General features: G+C 65.1%; 3 protein-coding genes across 3 annotated transcripts; 2 read left to right on the top strand and 1 right to left on the bottom strand.

Annotated features, from left to right (window-relative positions):
- Positions 1–74: 74 nt before the first annotated feature.
- On the top strand, positions 75–14,363 carry MICPUN_104153 (predicted protein; the record flags this gene model as incomplete). Its single annotated transcript, XM_002505966.1, has 1 exon — positions 75–14,363. The coding sequence occupies one exon, from the start codon at positions 75–77 to the stop codon at positions 14,361–14,363; it is 14,289 nt and encodes a 4,762-aa protein (XP_002506012.1).
- Positions 14,364–14,538: 175 nt separating this feature from the next.
- On the bottom strand, positions 14,539–16,139 carry MICPUN_106515 (histone acetyltransferase; the record flags this gene model as incomplete). The annotated part of the gene is made up of 2 exons (XM_002506177.1): positions 14,539–15,892; positions 16,089–16,139. 2 exons carry the CDS (start codon positions 16,137–16,139, stop codon positions 14,606–14,608), a joined length of 1,338 nt encoding a protein of 445 aa, XP_002506223.1. The 3' UTR covers positions 14,539–14,605.
- Positions 16,140–16,650: 511 nt separating this feature from the next.
- On the top strand, positions 16,651–18,179 carry MICPUN_64174 (flagellar protofilament ribbon protein; the record flags this gene model as incomplete). Its single annotated transcript, XM_002505967.1, has 3 exons — positions 16,651–16,749; positions 16,901–16,974; positions 17,106–18,179. 3 exons carry the CDS (start codon positions 16,651–16,653, stop codon positions 18,055–18,057), a joined length of 1,125 nt encoding a protein of 374 aa, XP_002506013.1. The 3' UTR covers positions 18,058–18,179.
- Between the last annotated feature and the right edge of the window lie 139 nt (positions 18,180–18,318).

Below are 18,318 nucleotides of genomic sequence, written 5' to 3' on the forward strand. Positions count from 1 at the left end.
CAGCGCGTCGAATTTTATTTTATTTTTCAGACACGCGAGGCGGGATGCGCGTCGCGCGGACCAAACAGGGCGCGATGCGCGTCGCGCTGACCATGGTCGTCGCGGTACTCGCGGTACTCGCGGAGCCGGTCCTGGGCGAGACGCAACTCTTGACTGGTAAAACCGTCACGACCTCGAGAAACGGTGTGGACGTTTCGGCTATCGTGGATGGGGCATTCTCGGAGGGTAGCCCCTCCGCGGCCATCTTCAACGACAACAACGACAACAAAATCGAGGAAGGCGCGGCCAATCCTTGGGTGCAGATCGACTTTGGGGAGGGCAACCAGGCGACGATTGGAGACGTCGACGTGTACGGCAACCTGGAGAATCAGCAGACGCCGTTCTCGTGCGTGATGGCGATGTTGGTGTCTCAGGCAAACGGGCTTGGTTACGTAGCGTACCAGGCGGCCAAAGGAAACGGCCAAGGAGATAATGCTGAGGTGATTGCGGTGTGTGGTCGGGGACTGACAGCCGGAGTCGTGACGAATACTCCGAACACCGGAGTCATCGTCGGCGTGAGCGACTCATCGTGTACTAACGACGGTTGCCTCACACTTGATGGAAATGGAGACCCAGATGGGGCCGACACGACAGCATGCACTGGGCAAAGCGGCGCCAAGCGCCTGATCTTGCCGACGGATGTGGGATACGATGCTGGCGGTCTTCCTCCCGTTGACGGCAAGTTCACAGTCGACTGCGGGAACAAGGTGGGTCGGTACCTCTACGTCCAACTCGTCGGACTTCAGCGACAGCTTTGGGTCGGCGAGATCAAGGCGGTGTTCACGGCCGCACCCGCAACGCCCGCACCCGCGCCGGTGCCGGAAACGCCCGCACCCGCCGCGTCGTGCGCGGCGGAAACCCAGTACAAGAGCAGCAACAACAAGTGCGTGGACTGCCCGAGCGAGTCGACCAGCTCGGGCGCGGACGCGGAGTTCTGCACGTGCAGTGTCAACCGCTACGCCAAAAAAGAGAGCAACACGTGGACGTGCGAGCCGTGCAGGGCTGGCCAGGTGCGCGGCAATGACGCTGCCAAAGTTCTAACAACCGCGGCCCGGGTTCCGACGGCGGATGGACAAACCGAGGATGGAACTGATTGCGAGGTGTACGGTCGTTGCGATGGGGGCTACTACCTCACCTTGGATACTGCGACCAGCTTGAACTACTGCGAGTTGTGCCCGAATGGAGGAACGAGCCCTGGTTCATCTACATCCGTGACCCAGTGCACGTGTCCGGCAAACCACTACGCCGAGTGGGTCACCCAGGGAAACAGCGGGTCGTGGTCCTGCACGGCGTGCAAGACTGGCCAGACGAAAGCCGCGACGGCGATTCCGTCGACCGATGGCACAGGCAAAGAGACTGCGAGTGCGTGTAGCGCCGCGGAGACGTGCGCAGCGAACCATTACCTGACCTTGGATGCTGACAGCGGCAAGGACTACTGCAAGGCGTGCCCGGAAGGCACGACGAGCCCAGCCGGCGGCTCGGCGAGAGCGTGCACGTGTGGCGAAGCGGGGACACAGTACCTTGAGGATGACGAGTGCAAGACGTGTCCGAGCACGTCAACCTGCCCATCCCTTTCATGCTCCGCACTGACCGAATGCACGTGTCCGGCAAACCACTACGTCGAGAAATCCGGGAACTCGTGGTCCTGCACGGCGTGCAAGACTGGCCAGACGAAAGACGCGTCTAATGTTGGAACCGACCAGGCTGCAACAACTTGTAGCGCCGCGGAGACGTGCGCAGCGAACCATTACCTGACCTTGGATGCTGACAGCGGCAAGGACTACTGCAAGGCGTGCCCGGAAGGCACGACGAGCTCTGGCGGCTCGGCGAGAGCGTGCACGTGTGGTGGGACACAGTACTTTGAGGATGGCGAGTGCAAGGACTGCCCGAGCACGTCAACCTGCCCATCCCTTTCATGCTCCGCACTGACCGAATGCACGTGTCCGGCAAACCACTACGTCGAGAAATCCGGGAACTCGTGGTCCTGCACGGCGTGCAAGACTGGCCAGACGAAAGACGCGTCTAATGTTGGAACCGACCAGGCTGCAACAACTTGTAGCGCCGCGGAGACGTGCGCAGCGAACCATTACCTGACCTTGGATGCTGACAGCGGCAAGGACTACTGCAAGGCGTGCCCGGAAGGCACGACGAGCTCTGGCGGCTCGGCGAGAGCGTGCACGTGTGGTGGGACACAGTACTTTGAGGATGGCGAGTGCAAGGACTGCCCGAGCACGTCAACCTGCCCATCCCTTTCATGCTCCGCACTGACCGAATGCACGTGTCCGGCAAACCACTACGTCGAGAAATCCGGGAACTCGTGGTCCTGCACGGCGTGCAAGACTGGCCAGACGAAAGACGCGTCTAATGTTGGAACCGACCAGGCTGCAACAACTTGTAGCGCCGCGGAGACGTGCGCAGCGAACCATTACCTGACCTTGGATGCTGACAGCGGCAAGGACTACTGCAAGGCGTGCCCGGAAGGCACGACGAGCTCTGGCGGCTCGGCGAGAGCGTGCACGTGTGGTGGGACACAGTACTTTGAGGATGGCGAGTGCAAGGACTGCCCGAGCACGTCAACCTGCCCATCCCCTCCATGCTCCGCACTGACCGAATGCACGTGTCCGGCGAACCACTACGTCGAGAAATCCGGGAACTCGTGGTCCTGCACGGCGTGCAAGACTGGCCAGACGAAAGACGCGTCTAACGTCGGAACCGAAGAGGCTGCAACAACTTGTAACGCCGCGACGTCGTGCGAAGCGAACCATTACCTGACCTTGGATGACGGTAACGGCGGTAGCAACAAGAACTACTGCGAGGCGTGCCCGGCAGGGTCGACGAGCTCGGATAGCTCGTCGACGACGTGCACGTGTGAAGCGAACAAGTACGCCAACAACAATCAGTGCGCAAATTGCGGGGCGAACACCTTCAGGACGGGCTCAGAGGTTCCCGGTGCGAACGAAAATAAAAACGAAGTCTGTCTGGAGAAGTCGTGCGCGGCAAACCAGTACATCAAGGATGGTGCATGCACGAATTGCGCCGACGGTTCGACGAGCGCCGGCGGCAAGGTGACGACGTGCACCGCGAATTGCACCTCGGGCAAGTACTGGGACGGAGACTCGTGCGAGACCTGTCCGGGAAACTCTGCGGGCGCCGGAGGGAAAGCGACGTCCTGCACGTGCAACGAAAAATATTACGCCAAGCTGACCGGCGGCACTTGGTCGTGCGAAACCTGCCCGACGGATTCCACCAAAATCGGCTCGGTGGTTCCTCACACCAGCGGCAAGAGCGACACGTGCGTCTCGAGCTGCGCCTCGGGCAAGTACTGGGACGGCAGCGCTTGCCAGGCTTGCCCGGCCAACTCCAACGGCGTCGGCGGCGCTGAGACGTCCTGCACTTGCAACAACAACTACAGGGCGTTCGTGAGCGGCGCCGGCACGTGGACGTGTGAGGAGTGCAGCGGACGTCAAGGTTCGAAGATTCCTCAGCCGGGCGGCGAGAGCGACGAGTGTGTGGCGTCCCAGGCGTGCACCACCAGGCAGTACTTTGACGGTAAGGCGAAGGCGTGCAAGACCTGCCCGGATGGCTCGACGAGCGAGGGCGGAACCGCAGAGTTTTGCACGTGCGGTCAGAACATGTACGCCGTGAAGAGTGGAAACTCTTGGAAGTGCGTGGAATGCACCGGCGGCGGAACCAAGCCTGCCGACTCGAAAGTTCCGGGATCCGGGAACGGGCAGAAGGAGTCGGAGGCTTGCTCCGAAGCGAGCTCGTGCAAGGAGAACTTTTTCCTTTCCGGCGGGAAGTGTGAAACGTGCCCCGCTAACTCGGTCAGCTCGGGCGGAACCGCGACGGACTGCACCTGCCTCGACGACTTCTACGCCGCGTACTCGAGCAGCAAGGGTGGCACCTACACCTGCAACAAGTGTACGGGGAAGTCTGGGTCGGCGATTCCGCGGAGTGACAAATCCAGCGACACGTGTGACAACATCGAGACGGGCAAGTCGTGCACTGCCAGGGCCATGGTTCCGAAGAACGGCTTGAGTGTCGAATGTCCGGCTACAGTCGAACACGGCGTCTCGTGCGCCGTCGAGTGCGCCCGCGGCTACGCCGTGGGAAGCCCGTCATTTTCCACGTGCAACGACGGCAAAGTCACGCTCGCGACGTGCGAGGCCATTGTGTGCGCCGAGAAGCAGCACGTCCTCTACGGAGTGTGCACCGACTGTCCCGCGGGTTCGGACAACGTCGCGGGCGACAAGGCCTCCGGCGACAACACGAACTGCGAGTGCCCGGTGAACACGTACAGGGTCGTGGTGGACGGCGTCTGGTCGTGCGTACCTTGCGCCGGCGCTCTGACTCGCGCCGCCGGCGACGTCGTGCCGTACGACGCGACGCAGCCGGACGCCAACACGCAGTGCGGCGCGGACGTGACGTGCTACGCCGGGTGTTCGGCGTGCACGGGCGTGGGGAAGACCGAATGCATCGAGTGCTCGGTCGGGTACACCCTCTACGGCACCGAATGCGTCAGCGATTACCCCGCCACGACTTCGCAGGCGGTGCTTGACGAGTACGTCGAGATCGGCCTCGCGCCGAGGGACACGCTGACGGTGGCCGAAAAAGATTTGATCGTCGCGTCGATGCGCGAGGTCACCGGGAGGTCACCGGAGCTGCTCTACTACAGCGGTAAAGCGGCGTCCGGCGTGGCTGACCCGACTCCTCCGGCTGTCGACAAAGGTGGCGGCAAGTCAAACAACGGTAAAGCGCGCCGCCGGCTGCTCGCGCACGGAGAAGGCGAAGGACGCCGCCGGCTGCTCGCGCACGGCAATAAGCACACGCTCGTCGTCGTCGCTCGCTTCACAGTCCCCGCCGAGCAGCTCGAGGAGGCGTCCATAGGCGTCGGCGTCGCTTTTGGCACCGGCGAGCTGCTCCGGAACCTCCGGACGAAGCTCGGCGGCGACTTTGGCGAGATGACCGTGAAATCCACCGCGTCGAGGCGCGGCGCGTGCAAGACGCAAACCGGGGGGACGTGCACGGCCGGCACGGCGATCGTGTTCCAGGCGAGGGAGAGCGACCAGCTGGTGGAGGATTCCAAGAACCCGTGCAAGAATAACAACGGGGGGTGCTCCAAGCTGGTGCGGTGCAAGGCGGACCCGAGCATGTCAACCGGCGTGATGTGCGGTGAGTGCCCCACCGGGTACACGTCCTCGGACTACGGCATCACGTGTGCCGACGTGGACGAGTGCGCTGTGAACAACGGGGGATGCGACCCGAGGGTTGAGTGCATCAACACCGTCGGCGGGTACAAGTGCGGCAACTGCCCGGATGGATTTGTGACCGCAAAGTCGGGCAAGTGCGAGGACATCGACGAGTGCAAAAAGGCAAACGGCGGCTGCGACAAGCTCACCGAGTGCATCAACAGCGCCGGAGGTTTCTCGTGCGGTCCTTGCCCCGCGGGTTACAAGGGCAGCGGCGACACCAAGTGCGTCAAGGCTTCCGGCTGCTCGGTCAAGAACGGCGGTTGCGACAAGCTGACGACCTGCACCGACGACGGCGCCGGAGGGTCCAGCTGCGGCCCGTGCCCGACTGGGTACGTCGGTGACGGCGCGTCCGGATGCGTGGACCTCGACGCCTGCGCCGAGGGTCCGTGCTACCCCGGGGTGTTCTGCAAGGACCTCAAGCCACCCGCCGGCGCCGACGGCTTCAAGTGCGGCAAGTGCCCGCCGGGCTCCACGGGCGACGGCATCGGACCCAGCGGGTGCAGCTTCAACCCTTGTTTCATCAAGAACGGAGGATGCGACGCGCAGGTTACGTGCACGAACAACAACGGCGTCGCAGTGTGTGGTGCCTGCCCTCCGGGGACCGAGAAGGAGGGCGGCGCGGCGGATGGGAAGTGCATCAACATCGACTCGTGCGCGAGCAATCGGTGCTACGACGGCCCACTCGGCAAGGTTTTGTGCACCGACCTCGCGCCGCCCAAGGATGGTTTTAAGTGCGGCAAATGCCCCAAGGGATCCACCGGCGATGGCGTCACCTGCGCGGAGGAGAACCTGTGCGCCACGAAGAATCCGTGCGACCCTCTCACGACGTGCTCTAACAACGGCAAGACCTGCAGCGCGTGCCCGGCCGGTTACAAGGGCAGCGGTAAGTCCGGGTGCAAGCCCATCAGCAGTTGCGAAAAGAACAACGGCGGTTGCGACCCGTCGACGCAGTGCTCCGACGACGGCGCCGGCGGGTCCAGCTGCGGCACGTGCCCGTCGCACACGAATGGCTACTTCCCCTGGGTCGCCGGCTCGACTGGCACGACCGGCTGCGTTGACTTTGACGCATGCGCCGACAATCCGTGCTTCCCCGGCGTGGAGTGCCGCGACACCCCAGCCGTCGACGCGAAGGACCCGTCGGTGGTCACCGACGACGGTCTCAAGAATTTCACGTGCGGCAAGTGCCCGGATGGCTACATGTTCAACGGCACCAACGCCGGTGTCGGCGAGTACGGCTGCGTGGTGTGCACCATGGGCGTGAACATCGCGGCGACCACCGTGGTCAACGGCGAGGTGCTCCGCGGCAGCGACACGCGGGTCATCGCGGGCCGCGAGCTGATGAACAGCGCCTGCTCCAACGACGCCGGTTACACCTTCGGCTGGTCCGCCGCCAGATCTGACGGCACCCCGGTCGAGCTGGACCCGAAGACGACGTATTCGAACACCCCGCAGCTGTTCCTGCCCAAGCGATCGCTGCCCCCCGGCGTTTCGTACACCCTCAAGTTCACGGGTTACGTCACCGCGAACCCCTTGGTGTCGTCCACCGCCGAGTTTAGCTTTTTGGTGAGCGAGGCGGATCTGGAGGCGATCGTCCAGGGCGGCAACTCCATCGTTTCGGAAGGGGTGGCCGTGGACTTGGACGGCTCGGGCTCCATCGATCCCGACGCCGATCCCGATTACGAGTGGGAGTATTACTGGCTCTGCGAGGACAAGACCGCGGTCGACGCCGGGGCTTCCGACACGTCGTGCTACCTCGAGGACGGTTCCCAGCTGGAGCTCCCCAGGACGTCGCAGGCGAAGATCGAGGGGCTCAAGCTCAAGGGCGCCGCGGGTCCGAACGGCAGGACGTACACGTTCATCCTCGAGGCGAAGAAGGGCGCGAGGCGCGCGGAGACGACGACGACGGTGTCCGTCATCGCCGCGGCGGCGGGCGCGACTGGACCGCCCCCGGTGGCGTCCATCACGCCGTTTCCGAAGAACAAGGTCAACGCCGGCGAGCCGGCGAGGATCAAGGGCACGGTGACCTCCGTCGCCGACCCGTCGACGCTCAAGATGAAGTGGTCGGCGACTCGAGCGTTCGTCGACCCGGCGGGCGCCGACCAGAGCGTCGACCTCGCCGCCGCCGGGTTCACGTCCTCCGTCTCTCTAGCCACCGAGAATCTCGTGCTCTCGCCCGACGTCCTCGAGACTGGGTACCGTTACAAGTTCCGGCTCGACGTCGAGGACGGCAACGGCGCGGCGGCGGCGTTCATCGAGCTCGAGGAGAACACGCCCCCGTCGGGCGGAACCCTCCTCTCCGTGCCCGACTCGGGCACGGCGCTCACGGACACGTTCACGATTAGCGCCGGCGCGTGGGTCGACACCGAGGAGCCCCTGTACTACAGGTTCGTGTACAGGGTCAAGGGCACGGAGAAGTGGACGCAGCTGAAGGACTTCAGCCCCGAGGCGCAGTGCCAGGTTTCCCTGCCCGGAGGCGACGTGAACGGAAAGGTTGAGCTCGCCGTCGAGGTCAGGGACTCGCTCGGCGCCGTGTCCGCGCCCAAGGTGATCGAGGTGACCAGCAACTGGCCGACGACGAACGACGAAGCCTCGCTGAAGAAGGCGGCCGACCAGGGCATCAACGCCGCGGAGGTTGCGATGAAGAGCGGCAACCCCGAGGGCGCGCTCAACTCCATCGGCGCCACCATCGGGCTGTATGCAAACTTCAAGAAGCAGCAGAGCCGCCGAAGGCTCCTCGCGGCCAACGGGTGCGTGGGCGGCGGCGGCGTCAACGCCACCGGCGAGGCGAAAGAGCGCGCCAAGGCTCGCGAGTCGATGCTCAACACGACGTCGGCGGCGGGTGACGCCGTCCCCGCGTCGTCGACGTTTTACTCGACTCTGGCGGGGACGGCTTCGGCTGTGCTCGGCGACCCGTGCGAGGCGACGGCGGCGGCTCGCTCGTCCGGGGTGAACCTCGTCGCGGGCCTCATCAACACCACGGGCAGCCCCGACAACGACCTGATCATCACGGGCGAGGGTGCCGAGAACATGCTCGGCGCGTTGAGCGCGGCGGTGACCCCGGCTGAGGATGGGGACGCCAACGCTGGATCGGCTCAGGGCGCCGCCACCGGCGCCGCGCGATCGCTCATGACGGCGCAGCTCGGGCCCAGCCTCCCCGGGGAGAAGCCCGCGAGCGTGAACACCACGAAGATGTCGTACCAGGCTGCGAGGGTGAGCACGCTCGGCGCCGGGAACTCGACGAGTTCCACCGCGTCCGCGGCTGGCTCCGAGTTTGCGGTTCCCGGCGGCGCGCTCGCGCTGGGCGGTTCCGATCCCGTCGACCAGCTGTGCCTGTCCCTCGATTACGATCCCCACGCCGCGTCCGCGAGCAAGGGCAACGCGTCCGATCCCACCGACATTCGATCCGCGCCCAAGGCTTCCGCGACGGTGTCCCTGGTTCTCAACAACGCCACGTCGGGTGGCGAACTCGCGGTGAAGAACCTCAAGACTCCCATCGCGTTTTCGCTCAGGCTGAACGACGACGGCGCGGACCTCCGGAGCCCGCCGTGTTACGTCACCAAGTCGACGACCAACTTCACCGCGCTCCAGAACCTCGAGACCAAGCCCCTTCAGCTGCCCACGTGCTCCTTCTACGACGAGGCGGCTGGGGAGTCGTCCACCAAGGGTTGCGCCACGCTGCCCAACCCGATTCCCAAGGGGTCCAAAGTCGAGTGGCTGCCCGGCGTGCTGGACGGGTCCATCTCCCTGGATAACTCCTCCGTCGACGCGTCGTTCCTGTGGACGTTCGAGCACCTGGACAACTCCACGGAAGACTCGGTGCTGTTCAACTGCACGCTCGTCGAGTACCGCAGCGAGGACGGCGTCAGGCTGCGAAGGTACGACGGCGAGAGATGCCAGGCGCAGAACCCGCGGAACAAGGCTATGTGCTTCTGGCGCAGGGACACGCAGACGTTCGAGGGGTGCGGATGCGTCCTCTCGTCCAGCGTGCGGTGCCTGTGCAACCACGCCACCGACTTTTCCGCCTCGTCGGCGCCGCCAAAGATCAAGCCGGTGTCCATCGAGGAGCTCCTCTCGGTGTCGCTCGACGACGTCTTGAACACGTGGAAAGTTTTCGCGGTGGTGGGCGGCATGTTCGGGTGCATGTCGGTGCTCGCGTGTCTGTTTGAGCGCCGCGACGGCCGCGCGCGACGTAAGATTCTCCACAAGTTCATCAAGAACCCCGGCACCACCGAGAAGATGGGGTTCTCCGTCATCAAAGACGTGTGGACCTGGAGCATCGACGTGCAGGAGATGCAGTTCATGTTCAACAACCTCCACTGCCCGAACACCCGCGCGGACCTCGAGCGCGTCGCCGGCCAGCAGGTTGGCACCGACGACGCCGACGAGATCGACGCTAAGCTCCTCGAGATCGCCGACCTCGGCAAGCGCGACTTTGCCGCGACGGACGTTCTCCGCGCCATCGAGCGACGTAAGGCGGCGATGAGACGTCAACGCCGCGCCAAGGAGGGCCTGCCCCAGGTTCCCAACGGCATGGAAGCCGCGGACCCCGCGCTCGTCGCGGAGATCGAGGCCAAGATCGAACGAGAACTCGAGGAGACGCACACGGGCATCGACGCGTGGGTGGACAAGGAGACCGGCAAGGTCAAGTACAGCGTCGTCGACGTCCACACCATGAATTGGGCAGAGACGTTCGACAGCTCAGACGACGACGAGGAGTCTCCGTCGAAGCAGAGGAGGTCGCTCAAGGATGAGAACGCGAAGAAACAGGGCCTGTTCGGCAGGTCGATGAAGACGATGACCAACATCGTGTCCCCGCTCGAGAAGACGCTGAAGCAGATGCCCGGGAAGGCTTTGGACGCCGCGCGCAAGATGCCCGGCGCGCTCGCCGGCATGCCCAGCCAGCTCCAAAAAGATATCCGGGACATGGCGCAGGGTAAGCGGAGGAGGCGTAAGGAACCCGAGCTCCCCGCGTACTTCATCGGCGTTCCTTCCAAGTCCGAGGTCAAGCGCCTGCCCATGCCCAAGCGAAACGGCGCCATGTTTTGCTCCACGTGCGGCATCCGCTACGTCCGCTTCCTCATCGCCTTCCCCATCGAGGCGCTCAACCGCAACCTCATCGTCTGGAGGGCCAAAAACGACGCCGAGCACGTCGTCTTCCTCCCCTTCTCGCGCGCCGTCGGCACCGCCATGGTGTACGCGTACCTCGACGTCAACAACATCGTCGGCCACGTGGAGATGGCGAGCAGGATCTACGACGCCGCCCAGCTACCCTGGATGATGCCCACGGGCGTCACCTTTCCTCTGCTCGTCGCCGAGTTCAAGGCGATGATCTGCGGCAACCTCACCTCGGGCGGGTGGATGAAGCGCAGCAACCTGTGGAACATCGTGGCGCTGCAGAACGAGAACGGTTCGTGGTCCGCGACGGACTCGCTCGCGGGCGCGCTCAAGGCGGCGTCGGCGCCGCAGCTCTCCCCGCCCCTCCCCGGCTCGGACGCTCCCGTCGTCAAGGCTTTCTACAACGCCGACGAGGTCCTGCTTCGATGCCCGCCCGAGCTCGCGGCGTGCGCGCCCAAGCTCGGGTGGACCGTGGTGGACGACATGTGGTGCACGATCGTCGCCATGGAGGGATGCAGGCAGAACGGCCTGTCCTGGGTGCTCAACCCGTGGGACGACCTTTACCACGAGTTTGACATTCTTCAGTGCGGCTGGACGTGGGTGCAGCAGCAGGTGCGGGGCGACTCGCAGGTTGCAAAGGCTGTGCTCGTCGCCACGGAGCGCGCGGCGGAGTGCGTCTCCGCGTGGAGGGAGTCGTTCACGGCGACCGTGCAGGCGCTTCACGCGCAGAAGAAGGCTGAGGAGGCTGCGAAGAAGAGGGAGGCTGCGAAGAAGAGGCCGTCGTTTCTGTCGCGATGGTGCGGCTTTTTCGCCGCCGCCGCGATGGCGCCGGTCAACACCGTCAAGAGGCTCACGATGGAGCTCTACGCGTTCATCGTGTGGGCGCTCAAGCTATACATGGCTGCGCACATGTTCTTCCGCGCGTTCCTGGCCAACCCGACCGACGCCTTCTCCGGCGCCGAGCGCATCGTGATGCAGTCGTCGCTCTACCTCGTCGGCTTGCTCGTCACCGTCTGGTTCTACTACAACAAGGCGACGCAGTGCTGCGTGATCCTCAGGCAGGAGATTGGATGCTCGTCCAACGTCCTCGACGAGTGCGACTACGTCCCCGCGGGCGCGGGGTGCGCCGTGCTGATGGGCCAGAAGGAGCTCAAACCCGCCGGCTGGGTCTGCCGCGCGTTCCCGGACAAGGACAACGGCTTCCACTTCCTCACCGTCATCGCCATCCAGATCGCGATCATGTTCCCCGTCAAGTTTTCGCTCACGCGCATGTTCACCGCCGGCGGCGGCGCGATATTGGAGCCGCACTGGCGCCAGGCTGTCATCGCCGCGGGCATGAACATGATGGAAATTTACGCCGCGTGGTGCGAGACGTTTTTCCAGCTCTTCTACGACCCCGCGGGCGCCGTCCAGAAACCCGAGGTTGGCCAGATCCTCGCCAAGTCCAAGGGCGCCATCATGAAGATGCTCATGACGTGCGGCATGACCTACGCCATGACCGTCGTCGGCGTCTTCTTCTACTGGATGGACCGACTCGGGATTTACCGGAAGAAGAAGAAGCGCAAGGCCAAGTTTGAATCCGTCGACGTCATCAAGGAGTCGATCAGGAACACCGCCGAGGACAACGTCAAGCTCCGGCTCTCGAACTCGTTCAAGATGAAGAAGAATCTCGACAAGTACGACATCGGCGGCGACGACGACGAGCCGGAGGTTGAGCCCGAGGCCAAGACGCAGACGGTCGCGCAGCGCAAGATGTTCACCAAGGCTTCCGCCTTTTCCGGCGCCGTCGCTCACCGGGACGAGTTCACCTCCGTCATGCCCCGCGACGACGACGACGACGACGACGACACAGCCGGCGACGCGGACGCCGCCAGTCGCAACTCGGGCGACTCCGCGGGTGTCGACCACGCCGACGCCGACCCGAGGGAGACCGCGCCCGTCGCTTGGTACGTCCGGTCCATGCACGCCGCGCACAAGGACAGGTCGGGCGACCATCGCGCGGCGATTATGAACGCCCCGGTGGACGTCGAGGGAGACTTCGAGTCGCTTCGCACGACCCCGCCGTCGGAGCAGGTCATCGGCGCGTCCGGCAGCGGGGCGTCCGCCGCGGGCTTTCCCCCCGCGCCGGCGCTGCTGCACGCCCATGACTCCATGGACCCGGAGCAGTGGCTCAGATCCGCCGTCGCGCGATGCGTCGAGGACTCTCACCGTCTCAACGACCTCGCCGACGACGGCGACGTGGTCGAGTGCGAACGCGTCGCCTCCTTCCTCGCGTCGCTTCTCGACCAGGCGGCGCACGAGGCGGGCCCGAGGGGCTACGGCGGGTCCAGGGAGGACGCGGCGAAGGCGACGGCGCTGGTTCGAGCGTCCATCGTCTCCGCCGGCGGCGTCAGCGCGTGCGTCGGGGTGCTCACCGTCCCGGACCGATGCGAGGGCGCCGCTCCGCGCGCGTCCCCGCAACAGGTGGCCGCCAGCGCCGCCGCGTTGGCGCTCCTCGCCAGGATCACCTGCGACTACCCCGCGGGTATGCAGGAGCTCAAGCTGGACCACGACGGCTTCGCCGCCGTCGTCGCCACGATTCGGCTGCACTCGCCGAGGCCGGCGTCGAGGGTGGTGGCCGACGCCGCCGCCGTCTGCGTCGCGAGCGTCGCGGATAACCCCCGGCTGGCGAGGAACTGGCACGACGCCGGCGCCCTTCGCGTGTTCATGCGATACGTCCACGAGATTTCCCTCGCCGCCGCGGAGGATGAAGACGTCCGAGAAGGGATCCGGTCCGATCCGGCTAAACACGACGAGATCACCGGCGCGCTCGCCGCGTTCGCGTCGCTCAAATCGCGCGAACGCGAGAAGGACCGCGACGCCAACATCACCGTCGGCAGCGTCGACGCCTTCTACTACGACTGCGTCAGGCTCCTGCCCCCGCACGCGCCGGTGTTTGCCAGCCACGTCCCGGCGGCGGCGGCGGCGCTCGCGGCGACGAGAATCGCCTTCCCGGGCACCGCCGTCGAGTGCGAACGCGCGCTCGCCCGCGCGGGCACGATGCACGCGCTGGGTAACCTACCCCTCGGCACCCTCGGGCACAGGTCCAAGACGATCCTCGCCGGGGCGCTCGGGTCGGAGGCGATGGACAGGTTGCTCTCCTCGGGGACTCGCGACGGCGCGCTGAGCACGAGCGCCTCGTCGCTTGCGCCCGAGCCGAATCCGCGGTCGAAACGCAAGGCTTGCGACCTCGACAGCGCCAACCAGAGCGACGACAGCGAGCACGGCAGCGCGCCCGATTCGCCGTCCAGGTCCGGAGTCGGTTCGCAAACCCCGCACTCGGCTCGCGGGATCCGTAACCTGTGGCGCCGAGCCGCGGGTCGCGAGGCGGCGGCGCCGGAGAAGCCCCCCGGCGAGGCGGCCATGGACGCGGTCGCCGACATCCTGGAGAAGGCGAGGGCGAACCTGTCGAAGCAGGCGGACGACGCCAAGGCTGCGCTGGCGATGCACACGATATCCGTCCAGGACATCGAGAAGAGGCGTCGCGCGTACGTGTCCAAGCTGAGGTGGTCGTCTATTTTCCAGCAGAACCTGGGTTGGTTCTGCGCGGCGTTTTTGTGGTTCTTCGGGGGGTACGTGATCATCGTCTACGGCGTGCTCATCTACAGGTTCCTGGGACCGGGCGAGGAGGACAGGTACATCAGCACGTGGGGCATGGCGTTCCTGATCAACACCTTCGGCCTGGAGTCCCTCCAGGTTGTCGGCCGCAAGGCGTTTTTCATCTTCGTCATCACCAAGTTTCAAAAGTCCTTCGCCAAGGCGCAGGAGTCGCTGGGATGGTACGAGACCTACACGGAGATGTGCGGCATGCACCTGCTCGTCGAAGTCGGCGCCATCAGCCAGGACGCCGCGCGCGAGGCGGCGGAGGAGGACGAAGGCGGCGACGACGTCGAAGCCGACGACGGCGGAGGCGACTAAACGCCGACACGAGGAGCACAAAAAATCAAAAGTCCAAATCAAGATGACATTCGGCGACTGGAAGACGTCGCCGACTGTTCGAACCGCGGGTTCAAACGCCGGCGACCCGGCTGAAGGTGATGACCGCCGGGCCCGGCGAGCTATGGTAGCTAGCAGAGTAGCACTGCTCGAGATTATTGCATGCTTTAAATTTCATTTCGATTCTTTGAATTCCGCCTTCTCATTCGTCGAAAGCCGTCTTGTCATCCGCGGAAGTTTGCGTACTCCTTCTCGGCGTTGTACGGGGTCCAGATGAGCTTCGTCGGGTCAACCTCCACGCCCGGCGATCCCGCCGCCTTGAGGTGCTTCTCGATGAGCTCGGGCGCGGCGCAGATGACGTACGCGCCCTTCTGATACGCCAGCAGGTTGAGGTGCTGCAGGGTGCTGATGATGTCCTCCGTCTTGATCATCGTGAGCTCGGACAGGTCCTTGATGCTCATCACCGCCCTGGATTCATCCTTGAGGATCGCGAGGAGCTCCCTCGTCCAGTAGCCGCGGTACGACACCAGCCCGAGGTCCGACAACGGTCGCTCCGGGGTCCCGACCTTGCCCTCCTTCTTGCTCAGCTCGTACGAGAAGGAGATGAGCATCTTCCCGTACCCCTTGCGCTGGTACGCCGGCAGCGTCAGGATGCACGCCAGGTTGTATCCCTCCTCGGAGCACTTCTCCTTGCTGAAGTACCCGACGATGTGGTACCCGCGCTCGTCCACCTCGCACAGCACGTAGAACAGGAACAGGTCCACGTCGTAGTAGAGCGTCTTGTGGTCCAGGAAGAGCTTGGCGAGGTAGCACAGGTTCTGGCAGAAGATCTTCTCCTTCTTGCCGTCAATCTCGAAAAACGCCGTAGTCTTACCCCTCGACTCGTTGCGGTAGATCTCGTCCCCGGGCGGGTGGTACATCTCCGTCTTCCGAAGGTGCCTCTGCAGCTGCTCCTTCCGCTTGAAGAAGTTGAGGGTAAACTCGCAGAAGAACAGCTTCTTGCACGTGGTGTACTCGGGCGGAAACGGCGAAAAGTACCACGTGTCCATCTCGTGCCTCCCGAGCTCGACTTTCAGGATGTTTCTCACCTTGGTCACCTCCTCGTGCTCCCGCAGCGCGTTGGGGTCGAACTCGGCGTGCTCCTCGTCGTGCGCGTCCTCGTGCTTCCGTTTCTTCCCGGGCTCGTCCTGCTCCGCCGTTGCGAGGTCCATCTCGGCGATGGTGACCCAGGTGTCCAGGCGCCGGTTGAACTGCTCGTAGTGGACGTAGTACTCGTACTCCTCCTGCGCCTCCTTGCCCTTGGGTCCCGCTCGGCGCTCGATGACCCGGACGGGGTACATCTGGCCGTCGCGCCACTTGCACTGGACCCTCGCGCCGATGTCGAGGGGGATGCCGACGCCGTCCACGACTTTCTTGATGACGTCGTCCTCGGGGGGCTTCTTGGCGGCGTCGGCGGTCTTCTTGTCGTCCTTGGCGTCGCCGTCGTCAGCCTTCGGGTCCTCCTTCTCGGCCTGTACCGTCGGGGGTGAAGTTCGGGAGACGGTGAGATTGGCGGGTCTCGGCGGGTCGGTTCGGGGCGGGTCGACGGAGGATTTTCGGCTCGGCACGGGGATCTCGCGCGTGTTTGGCGCGCAGAATTTCTCCGTCGGGGCGGGGCTGCGGGCGGGGCGGGGCTGGCGTCGCGGCGCGATCGCGGCGCGCGCGCACCTTGGTCGCCTTGACGTCGGCATCCTTCTTGGTGTCCTCGGCGGCCGCCATTTTTCCTTTCCTTCCAGTCGTCGCCCCTCGGACCGCGCCGATCACTTCGCGGGTCTCCCGAGTACCGACACCTCACGGGCGGGCGTGGCCAATTGGCCCCTCGCCTGGCGTTTGGTGCGAGTGGACCCCGGTTGCGGGGGATCGTGCGCCGGTGCGTTCGGCCCTGAGCGCGCGTCCCGTTCGGAGCGGGGGACTCGCGTCGGGCGCGGGCGGGGAGGGCTGGCGCGGGGGACGTGTGCGCCCCGTGTCGGAAGCCTTCCTCGGAAACCCTGGATCGAGATTTCCGCGCTCGTGGTCGAAAAGAATACGGTTAGAAGGGTTGAAACTGATACTGGTGTCCACTGGTGACCACACGAACATCGTTCACGTGTAGCCACAGCGGGTCACCCAGAAAATCACGAAAATTCACGGCGATCATGATATTTCCGAGATTTCCGCCCTGCGAGTTCGTGCTTCAGGCGTGTGCTGCGCAGGGCAGTCTGCATTCGACGCCCCACGCGCCACGCGAGCGATGACCGTCATCGGGGGAGCCGGGTTCTCCCGCACCAAGCGGTTCGACCCCGCCGAGCGCCTCGCGCTCATCCATAACGCGAAGCAGCGCACGAAAGGGGTGAGTCTCCGGCCACGGCGCGCCCGAACGGGATTTTCCGCGCAGCCTTTCTGGGGGGACTAAAACGGGATTATTCACGCGACGACCGTCGCCTCGCCTCCCGTCCGCCGCCGCCTGACCGTCGCCTCGCCCGTGTCGCCCCAACTCGCAGATCGACGTCGATGCCCTGAACGCGCAGGTGGCCGAGAAGGCCGCGCGCAAGGCTGCCGAAGCCGAGCACGACAGGTGAGCGCCCGGTCCCGCTCGTGAAATGTGCCAAAGTCGATAATCCCCCTTGACCGGAGACGCGGCGAGGTCCCGACGAACGGCGGCTGACGACGCGCCCTTCCCCCCCCCTCGCGCCCCCTTCCTCTCAGGCGATACGATCAGATGGCGTCCTTCTACGACAAGAAGCTCGTCGCGCTGGAGCAGGAGCGCCGGGAGATTCAGGCTGAGCTCAACCGCAACGTCCAATCCTTTCGCGCCGAGTACCAGCGCAAGGAACTCCGCCGCGAGTACGACCTCTCGGACCCGAGCGCGCTGCGATCCGAGCCCCCCGCCCGGGTCGGCGACGACGACGCCCGCATCGGCGCGTCCAGTCTGCAGAGGTTCGACGGCGAGGACCTCGCCGCGGGCGAGCGAAGAAGGACCCAGCTCGCGCAGCAGGCATCATGGTGCGAGCGCCAAGCGGCGGAGAAGAAAGCCGCACAGCTGGCGGCCAAGGCGGCTGATCTCGCGCACGCGGAGACGGTCGCGGCGCAGGAGGAGTACATGAACAAGGCGGCGGCGCATCACGAGGCTGCGCGCGCCGCGTTCGAGAGGTCCGTCGCGGAAGAGAATGCGCGGTTGGCGGAGCTCAAGGCGCGACGAGACGCCGAGGCGAGAGCCATCGACGAGCATCTCGCCGCCGCCGAGGCGACCAAGGTGGAGTCGGATCCCATGATCAACGAAGACCCCTCTGCGGCGGCGTCCGCGGTGGCGCCCGGCGCCAGGGTCCGCGTCGACCACTGGAAGGGCATGAACTACCTCCAGGTGCGTTCCATCAACGAGACGGTTGCGGCGCAGCGAGAGGAGCTCGAGCAACGCAGGGCGCGGGAAGCGGCGGAGGAGGCGGCGACGGCGAACGCGAGCGAGCGGGTGCGCAGGGCGCTCGAGCAGCGCGCGGAGCAGGTGGAGGCGTTCAAGCGGGAGCAGCGGATGGCGGTGCTCGCAGCGCAGAACACGCAGCGGGCGGAGAAGGTGGAGCGCGACGCGACGGCTCGATCCGTCCTCGGCGTCAACACCGTCGAGCCCGAGTATTTCGCGCAGTTCGGCACCAGCTGGCGATGATCGCAGCGGCGATGAGAGAGTCGTCCGACCGCGTCGGCGGCGGTGGGTGGAGTCTTTTCGGGACGGGTCCGGCGGCGGCGACGGACGATGTACATGTTTAACAAATCGTATGATATCACACGCGACCACGAGGCGCGAGCCCTCGCCGGACAAAAACACAGCAAAGTGGAATCCGCATCCCGTCTGGCACAATCTTCCCACGCCACCAAACGCAGCGAGCTTATCCTGTTCCGCGGCGCGATCGCGCACAAGGCCGCGCGC

The sequence above is a fragment of the Micromonas commoda genome, chromosome 14 (assembly GCF_000090985.2).
Source record: "Micromonas commoda chromosome 14, complete sequence".
Taxonomy (NCBI): Eukaryota; Viridiplantae; Chlorophyta; class Mamiellophyceae; order Mamiellales; family Mamiellaceae; genus Micromonas; species Micromonas commoda.